Raw genomic sequence first — 10,493 nt, forward strand, 5'->3', positions numbered from 1 at the left:
CACTATAGTGTAGGCAGAAGCACCGAAAATGCTTGAAAAAGAGGGAAAAGAAGTTCCTGGCAATAGGGGCTACAGGTATTATGGAGCAGCTCGTGATCTCCCGGGAGTGCGCGAATTGTTTGAAGAAGATCGTAAGTTGATATTTGACTATTTTATTGTGGCTTTTGTCTGTGTTTGAGATGCCATGTATTACCATTGTTCAGCTTCCATGAAGTTCATCCTCACAATTGTAACAACCAAGGTAGTAGGAACCAGTCAATAAGTACATGAGATTTCGCGTAATAAAATGGTTTGACAAAACTGTGTATACTTAGACGATTATCTTTCTTTTTTAAAATTCTATCTAATCTTTCGTTTCACTTTGGAAAGTCCCGGCAATGGTGGCCTCTTCGTTGATCCAGCTTTCTCCTGAAAGCGTCGATAGTTGGAGCTTCCGCCACGAATTGAGGTAATAAATTCCACTCGTTGATGATTCTGTGGGGAAGTCGATAGTCAGCTGACAAGTAATTTGCCCCGGGCTTGTGAACCTTTTGGGATGTCTTCGCAAACTCTCTGTTTTAGAAGACAAGAAAAGTGAAGACATAAAATGCAAATTTGTCGCTAAGTAGTTTAAAAACTGGTCAATTCCCCTTTGGTTCTTCTATATAACAAAGCGAATGGGTTTAGTTTAGCCGGTCGAGCATCATACAGGAGCTTCGCCATTCCGAGAATCGGCTTAGTTGCGGTTATTCACACCTTTTCTGACAGCTCACTGTCTTTTTCAAGCAGGGGCTAGTCGCTTGTGTGCAGCACTCAAGTTTAGGACAAACGAATACTGTATACAAAGTCAAAAAAGTCTTAGCTTCGACATGGCTAAAGGCCCTACGTGTTGACCATAGGGTCCTAAAACCTATGGCGGCTATCGCATGGCAGTGTGCAATAGTCTGTAAGTCTTGGCCAACGATGACTACTAAGTCACTGCGTCTAGACAACAGGTAGCTCAATGTTATTCACCGTGTATGCATTTGTACCTCAATGATCATCATGCATCATAACGAACTTGGAACTATTTATCAGCAACTGCAAAATTTATATAACAACCGGTTGTGAGGAACTATATCGGAAGCTTTGCTGAAGTCAATGTAAGCTACTTCTCCGGATAAAGTTTGACCTTTAAGAGTGCACCAACTTTCAGGGGCTACTAATAACCTGTTTTACAACCACGCTGTTTCTCAGAAAGAATCCGGTTTTCGTCGAAATACTTTAACGACTTCCGAGTGAAATTTTTTAAAACCTTAACAACTACTCTTGTCAGGCTTACGAGTCGACCATTCTCAGGTTTGTGTCTCGTACCTGTTTTGAAGATAGGACTTACTGTAGCATTATTCCAGTCTTTTGGTGATCTACCTTGAACTACAGATAAGTTAAAACATATGCGTGGGGGATTTGCGAGAGGATTAGCCAATTCCTCTAGTAATCTAGGGTGCATTTCATCGGTCCCATGAATTAGCCTATATCAAGCTCATTTAACAAACCAAAGACATCGGGTTTTTTGATGGTCACAAATATATTGGGCTTCTCGATGTTGAGGTTTTGTCTCATTAGTGCACAGTAACCTAAATCTCTCCAACATTCTTCTCCTCTCGAGATGAAGGGTGAGAACCTCTCTAATGAACCATGGTGGGTAGTTTCTCGGATCCTTTTGTGTAGTCCAGGGGATGTGCGGTGCAGTAACTTATGTACAAATTTCTGGATACAACCCCAGCTGTTTCAATTGGGGACTCTGTCTATTGTCCAATCTACTGCGGATGCCGAGTGAATAATATCTCGTATACCTAACTTTCCAGACGTTAGGTCTGGGTTGGGTAGATGCGTGCTCATTTTCGACAATTATATGGAAATCAAAGACTAGAACTGCATGATCAATTTTACCTAAGAGTGGCATGTCCTACTCACTACCTTCTCGAGGCTTGGGTGTAGTTTGCGAAGTTGAGAAGACGAAAAGCAAATGTCCGGCGCTTTAACCGGGTTGGTGGACATGGAGGGTCCACCTAGGATAGTTAGAAAACCCTGATTCCAAACCAATGGTGCACATGGGCTCCAGGATCCTGAAGGAACAAACGACGTATGAACCAATCGTTTGTCACCGACTACCATGGAGTGCATCTCCTGACGCTGCTCCACTGCCTTGTGGATTAGACCTTTGGGTCAAAGGCTCCGGGTGTGGCCCCTTAAGAAAACCACCTGCTTCTGTCTGGGGATCAGGGCAGTATCCCAGCCCTCACACAAATCGAATGATTTATGTGGCTCATATCTATTTGGTGCCTCCTTGTACCAGTGTTTATGTGTTTAAATAAATTGAGGTTTTTAAAGTCATCTTCATAAAGGGTTAATATCAGATCTAGTAAGGATGATTCGGAGTCCGGGTCGTACCTAGTTGCTTATTCCACATGCTGCTCATGCGATAAACGTGTCAAATAGCTTCTGTTCGAAGGAATGTTTTGACAATCTAGTCCTCAGATTCTTCCAGTCTATTGTGGGTGCATTAAAGTCTCCTGGAATTAGACATCGACTACTGTGTGACCAATTATTGGGACCGTCTAGCAAGACCTCACTCACGTCACAGTCTGAACTGCGGTAGACCGAACCAATCAGTAGCTCTTGTTCTCTGCATTCCAAAAGACAACTAACTAACCCATACGCCCCACTCTCACGAGATACATTATCAATAATGGCAAATGGGATAGAATTTCTAATGAATAGAGCAACGCCTCCTTTGCGCTTTTGGATTCTGTCGGCTCTTTCTAGCGTGAAACCTTCAAAATCAAGTTCCCTACTGTCTACAGATTGCATCAGCCAAGTTTGTGTGACTGCAATTATATCCGGCTTGGTAGAGTTTATCTGCACACCTGGCTCTGATCACTTATTGAGTAAGCTCCAGGAGTTTGTGTGACGGACTGGAAGACCATTTAAAGGGCTTTTTGCTGCACCCAACGCGGCTTGGGCACCATTCTTTGTCGAAGCGTCACTACGCGAACATTTGCAATTTTAACGTCCTCCTGACCAAAATCTGAGTTTAGTATTAGTTCTTTTTCAGCTCGCCTTTTTATACGGTCCGTAAGCAACAAGTCTTTATGGACTTAAACTCCTCACCAATTTAGTTCATGTCCATTCTGTAGTATTAAGTCCCTTCTGTTGGGAGATTTATACTGCTACTTTTAGCAGCCTGGTTTGATTCTGTTTCAATTCCATTTGGCTACTAAGTCTATAAACATTTAGGAAGGTGACTACGGGGATATTCTGAGGTATTATCTGCTTTAGTAGCTCTTTTATCAACTCAATATCATGTTCAAAACGAGTTCTGGGTTCTAAGCTTTCACTCTCCTTGACTCTATGAAAGGCAACTGACCTGTCACAATGACCAGTCTTTATGTCTTAGCTTTTTTGGGGTGTGGGGGTTGGCTTTTCTTTAATAAAATATTGTTTCGTGTTCTCGATTTGTACCAATTTATCAACTGTCTTTGAAGTAGCAACCACAGTCACGTCAAACACGCTGTGCGATTCTGAGTGATTATCGACGATTTGGACGGTCATGTTGTTTTCCAGGCTAGAAACAGACGTAGTCTTGCGATTAGGTTTTATAGGCGTTTTCTTCTCGCTACCATTTGGAGGGCAGGGGTCGGAAGAAACTCCCTTTCTTGAGCTTCTATTTCTAATAGACGTCTTTATAGACTGTTCTTCCTCTGTTGGCTCATGTAAGTCAATCAACTCTGGGCTTATTTGTCGTAACTTCACATCAATATGTGTATCGACCTAGCGAGTGCCATTTGATGTGTCTCGACCTCGTTCGCTAATACTTCTTTTAGCAGCATTCACCATTGCAATGGCTTCGGATAGCAAGCTATTTGCGTCCGAGCAGGATTGCTGATAAAACCACACACATCTATTTTTACTAAAACATTTTTAAAGCCACATGTGTTAGATTTGTGCAAACTTCGTGGTAACATCCTTCACACTCGTCTCACTGCATGCCACTCTCTACAGGGTATCGACAGCCTTGGCATCGGCAATAACTTTTTTTGCACTGTCCAGTCATCAGAGATATTCATAAAGAAACTAGACACGAAAAATACCTAGAGAGAAGAGAAACTGTTGACCAGAAAAAAGTGAAAAACTAAATTGTTAGATCCAAAAGTGCGAACAAATACTAAAAGAACCAATGCACTCAAAAGTAACGGTACTCTTGGCGAGTGCTTTAACTGAAATAAATTCAGTCAAAGTGAAAACAGAAGTCTTGTTACGTAATTAACGATCAAAACAATAAAATTAACTCAGCGAGAAAAAATATCACTGTCCTTTTAAAACAGCTAATTAGGGTTGACTACATTTACTCTGCCCTCGATTTTTACTGTGACTTAAGGCTAATTTCAACCTCAAGTTAGTACCTTTCAGCTAGAATTTCTACCGTATATTTATTAGGAAATGTAGTGAGTGTACGTGGTGCTTACAGAGTTTAGTCAAATTATATCACTTTTATTCATACAATTATTGGTTAAAATATCAAGTGTACTGTGCTACCACAGCTGGTCTATGAGGTGTAACTCGTATACGGTGTACAGGTTTATACATTCGGCTTTGAACCAAAATATATTAGGACTAATGAGTTCACCGTACTATGAAAACCGGACCAGGTGAAATAGGTTTTTTTAACCTGTAATTTATTGTTTGATAACCCAGTGTTTTAACCACCAACTTGCTGCTACACTTTACTGCTGATTACTAAATTAAACTTATTTATCACTGCCATATCAGTAGTCTTTCGCCCTATCAGTTGCTATATCTTTGATATTAATGAATACACTTTCCAAGCACAAAGCTATTGACATTTGTCTTGCAAATACTCCCGGTATATTACAATTACAAATTCTTTTGAACACAAATATTGATACAAGGAGCACCAGATATATATGCGCCACACAAAAAGTGTCATCTCATTTAATTGTGTGAGGGCTATGATACTGCCCAGGTGCCCAAACCAAAGCAGGTGGTTTTCTTAAGGGGCCACACCCGGAGCCTTTGACCCAAAGGTCTAATCCACAAGGCAGTGGAGCAGCGTCAGGAGATGCACTCCATGGTAGTCGGTGACAAACGATTGGTTCATACGTCGTTTGTTCCTTCAGGATCCTGGAGCCCATGTGCACCATTGGTTTGGAATCAGGGTTTTCTAACTATCCTAGGTGGACCCTCCATGTCCACCAACCCGGTTAAAGCGCCGGACATTTGCTTTTCGTCTTCCAAACTTCGTAAACAACACTCCAGCCTTGAGAAGGCAGTGAGTAGGACTCCCCTGGCAGAGGTTGTATACGCGTGGCCATGTGAGAGCATTTCGGGCGAAATGGCGAGCCCTCCCCACCCTCGGCCGTACCAGGGCATTTGAGGGCAGTTACGAGGTGAAGTTTGTGGATCTTACATTTATCTATTATCATTAAGCATTCGATTCTTTGAGTTCACATTTTTTAGAAACGGCTTTTTCATTAAGATGAGTATTCTCAACAACATGAAAACCCACTTCTTACACTAAACACAGTATTTAAGCCTTCCATAGTTTATCAAAATTATGAGTTTATAATACGTTAGTATCACGTTAGACCACGTAGTAATATAATTTTCTTTTTTCATGTGGAATACTAGTCTTATGATAATCTTTCTGGTAGGGTTGGGTATCTTTAAAGCCAACGAACGGTTCATATACCACTGCATAATGAATGTTAGGGTGGTGGTCAAATTGTCTATCATTTCGCAACTGTTACAGTAAATGCTGGTCATCATCGTACGCAACGTAGAAATTAACATTTGCATCGTCTCAATTTACCATACCACCTTGGCACACCAAGATAAAATTATTTCGAGACGAATCCGAGTACTGAGAGTAGCAACATTATCATTAGTAGTAAGAATATAACTACTTATAGAAATGGAAAAAAGGTATAGGAAGATTTCGTAACTAGCATTCTAAAAGAATATCAGGAGAAAATGTACCTCCACCATTGGGAAAGATTCTGACCCATATCAATCAAAGTCTCTAACCATTGGTTACAATAATCACGCGGACCCCAACCAGATAGTTTACATGTGTTAGCATGGTTCAGTCAAATTGTCAATGACTTGACAGATTGTGTCAACTCTTGGTTTGGCCACCCCTAGCTCTCTACCAGCCTACATCTACACTAGAGAACATCGCCCGTGGAGGTAGGTGGTGGTTGGGTATACGTAACACATGTCTCAACCACCTCCGTTGATGAGAACTTACCACCCCATAAATCGATTTTCCCTAGTACCCTAGTCCTAACCCAGGGGGTGCTTACTCGGCAATCCAAAAGTACATGAAGAATGTCTTGAAGATACCTGTAATCGAATACCTGTAACATATGACTCTTCTATTCCTAGTGACTGTGTTTCACGCCCATAAATTAGGACGGAGCGAACTGGTGCGCAGCAAACTCATTCTTGGTTGGAAGATGGATATCTTGTCTACGCCACAAGTGACGCGAGTTGTCAGAAGCTAGTCGAGCTTTCTGAACCGGTCCCGAGATTTCGTCAGGCACCTGACCTTCAGGACTGATAAGAGTGAAGTGGTCTCTGTGTTCAACTATTTCACCCCCTATCATTAATTCAGGCGCTGAAGCAACATTTTGCATTTTAGGTAGAAAAAGTTTTCGATTTGCTAGCTCCATACCTCAGTAAGCCTTACCGCTGGAGGTAAAAATCTGTGGAATAAGGTTAGATGTGATATTTGTAGGGTCAAAATTTCCTAACGCCTTCCTTTGTGAGAAGGCAGAATTGCTGCAGATGCTAGTTATCTGGAGGAACCGCCTTACCGCTGTTACACCCTTCTACACCTAGGAGTACAATTTCGTTATCGGACCTTAAGTTGTTGCTTTTAGTCTTACCGTTCTCCAACTGGCCTACCTACCATGGTAGGACCTAAAGGAACACTAGTTATAGCCAATATAGCTCGACCAGATCATCACGTTAACCAAGCCTGACTACAATATCAATGTAGCAACTACGTTCGAAAATGCTGGTTGATAACATCTGAGAACCTTTATTCACCTCACACAAAAAATACTACCGTCTTTATTGACTTACCACCAAACTTTGATCGGTCTTCTGTTTAAAGACTAGCTTATATTCGGTAGACTATTAGATCTAAGTCTCGTTCCAGTATCTTTAAATTTTTGACGTGTTTAATGATAACTATTTTATACTCTCCGTAAAGATATTGTAAGATCTTGAATTTCGGGGTTCGATGTATGCTGTTTGGTTATTAAAACCAAAGGCTAAAGTTCTTGTGTAGACATAATAATTATAGTATTAACTAAAACTTTTGTGTAAGCTTTGTTTCTTTTTACAATATTAGCTGTTTAATTTCTAGCCCAACCAGTAGCTAGGAAATCTAGAGGCGAGTTAATGAAGCTAGTTGACGTATCATATTATGGTAACTGTGACGAAGATGATGGTGTAATTATACCTCAAGAAGCTGTTTATGAACAAGAAGGTATCGAGATTTCTTTTAATATTCTCGGATTTTTCCAGCTATCGCGTATAAAATTGCTGAATGGAAATATCGTAAAGCATCTGACTCTCAACCAGGATATTCATGCAAGCCACTCGGGGATGAATTTGATGAACTAGATGAGGATAATGCGGATACCAGAAACATATATGACGTTGGTGACAATGTAAGTATACTTGGGGTATGAGTGTTCGATATTCATTTATAATATGACAGTTAATCACAAGGGCTCATTATCTTAATGTGTTGTATTTTTAGCTGTAATTAACTCTTCATATAATTGCTGTAAACATATTTCTATGAACACACATACTTTCATTTTCTTAAATTTTTACCTTGATCTTAAGTCCCTTAGGTTTCAGACACACCAAATGATGTTCATAGAGCGGTGGCTTGGTGTTTAAGGAATTTAGCTTTCTGCTTCTAAACGCCAAAACCGAACCCCACCTCACATGTTGTGGTTTGGGAACTGGATAGTATTATATTCACGATTATTTGATAACATTCGTTCTTACTTTACATTGCGTCGCCTGTATATTCCTTTTTATTCCCATTTTCTGTATTCTTTTATTTTCCAACTCATGCAACAGTTCGACGATGGTGCAAATCCTGTTCTTTCTAACCGATCTCAAGTCACTGACTAATTGGAAGTTAAATGCTACCATCGAATACAAATTTTAAATCAGCCTTCTTGAGACCACGTGTGCCATCGAGACTGGCATCCGTCAGCGTTCTCACACTAATGCAGACCAGACAACTGATAGGGTTGGGTATGTCTTTAGGAAGTCTTAAAATCGAAAAATGTTTTCTATCCGAGACCTCTATTCAGGACTAGTAAATTACGACAAAATCACCTTCCACCTATCTATTCGAAACCGCTGTATTACATGGGTTTATTCGAGGATCCTGTAGCATGTTTATCCGGTTTTGGAGTTTGTGTCTCACTGGATGCTAGAGTAGAGGCAATACTAGTCGGTTGGATCCCCACTAACAGTATTTAACTTTGCCCGTATTGTAATCGGTGGGAATGTAGGCTAAGATAACGAAGAGGGATCGGGGTGTGTCCCTATCTCCTCGAATTCTTACTGGTTGTGTATTACACAAACCACGACACTATCTTTTCATTTCTAGAGATTCTGTTTCCATGTTCTCAGCATTTTCCGCTAGAATATTCATTTATTCAACCTAGAATAAAACAGCTGTTTGAGCAAATCCTTAATTCCCCACGTTTATTATATTTTATTGATCCCACATAAAGTATATACACTTTTGCCTTTTAAATAGTAATTTGTTACTAGGTTTCAAGCAGCTGAAAAGAAATCGCGCAATAATTAAGTTCATTTCATTCTGCTACGATCGTTGTTCCTTGTAGATGGTTGTGACTGAGCCTTGTGTATTGTGCTTCCGGATGTCACTAGAATCTATCTTGTTTTCAGTCCATTTTTTTCTCAGTTTGCAAAATGGATTAGTCGAAATGTACAAGAAGAAAAAAGTACATTATATTCAAAAATACAACTCTTGAAATAACCAGCATGCGGAGACTACACTTGCTTCATTGCTATCAGTTGTCGTCGTCATCGTTTGTGAACGCTGAAAACCAAGATCTTATTAATGGTTCATAAAAAACCTTGGTTTTTGTGTACTCAAAAACGTCAGTATGTGATGAACTGTTCCTCTAGAACTGTTTCCTTACTAAATGATTACTATTTTTAAGTAATTGTTTAAATGTACAGTATCTTCTGTTCAAACTACACCATCGTATTAATGAAACTAAGTTGTATTTGATTTTATTACAACTTTAAAATGTTATTTGCTCTCGCATAATTTAACATCTGGATTAACTTTGTTTTTCTTACGCAGCCGGCTGATATAGAATTGATGCGTCTTTATGAAGCAATTGATGAAAATAATGAAGTTGGGTCGATTGACTTTTCTAATGCAGAACAATTGGTAGCACTAATAAATGACGACGAAAATACAGATGAATTAGATAATCATACAGGAAGTTCGGCCACAAAATCGATGAGTTCTTTAAGCACTACAGTTAAGCGAGCATTCGTTGCCCATGTTCCAATCTACTCACAAGAGCAGGTGAGATTGATATTCAAATTTTTTTGAAAATAGTTCGTTATTTCCTTTAACTTTACGACAGACGCCGATGCTGTAATGTAGTAGTCTAAATCATTTATAATGTATTTTATAAACATCCAGTGCGCCACACATTGTGCGTGCAATGCGATCTAGACCCGACTGTATGTTGAAACATTGTAGGTAGCTTTGAGATAATATGCATTTATCAATAATCTTATCGTAAAACCACCAATAATCTCAGCACATTATAATGCATACAATTCGATAATCCGTGTTTCATATTTTTTATCAAATGGTATCTAGTCTACCATTGATTACAGGCCAGATAAAACACAATCACGCTCTCTTTAAATTCTTTAATTACCCTTATGATTATTACGTATTTGTGTTTTCAGATTGAAGCGGCACTAGTAGCCCAGCGCAAACGTGAAATCCTTGAGAAATATATGTCTAGTGATCTGTTAGCAAGTATGGCACAAACTGGGGAAATCCTTGGCTTTGAAAATAGTGATGAAGCTGTAAACGACAGTCATTTTTCGTCAATCCCGATAACAGATTCCAATGTTAACGTTGACTTGGATACAAATGAAGGAGAGAAAGAGAACTAAAACTTTATTTTGTAACCTTTTGAATGTATATTTCTGTACAAATTACAAGCATTTAAGTAATGCAATCAAAACGGTGCTTTTTGCGTCTTAGGTTACAATGGGATTCGATAGTAATTTTGTCAAAAACATCTCTAAAAAACCTGTGACAAGTTTGGAGGATCTGTAAAAATCATTTGTGACTTATTGTACTGTTGTATGAAAATATGTTCTTGAGTGCAGAATAATATCTCGCTTTTTTA

At 39.5% G+C, this 10,493-nt stretch overlaps 1 protein-coding gene across 1 annotated transcript in view; it reads left to right on the forward strand.

Annotated features, from left to right (window-relative positions):
- Positions 1 to 10,324, forward strand: part of Smp_126720 (hypothetical protein) — a gene marked incomplete at its 5' end in the record, with an annotated part of 34,904 nt that extends 24,580 nt beyond the window's left edge. The window contains 5 exons of the mRNA XM_018794033.1: positions 14 to 131; positions 7,415 to 7,537; positions 7,576 to 7,721; positions 9,416 to 9,646; positions 10,042 to 10,324. Of these exons, the coding sequence (XP_018648486.1) occupies positions 14 to 131; positions 7,415 to 7,537; positions 7,576 to 7,721; positions 9,416 to 9,646; positions 10,042 to 10,254 (831 nt within the window). The 3' untranslated portion in view covers positions 10,255 to 10,324. The remainder of the gene's footprint in view (positions 1 to 13; positions 132 to 7,414; positions 7,538 to 7,575; positions 7,722 to 9,415; positions 9,647 to 10,041) is intronic.
- Between the last annotated feature and the right edge of the window lie 169 nt (positions 10,325 to 10,493).

This window comes from Schistosoma mansoni, chromosome 1 (assembly GCF_000237925.1).
Source record: "Schistosoma mansoni strain Puerto Rico chromosome 1, complete genome".
NCBI lineage: Eukaryota > Metazoa > Platyhelminthes > Trematoda > Strigeidida > Schistosomatidae > Schistosoma > Schistosoma mansoni.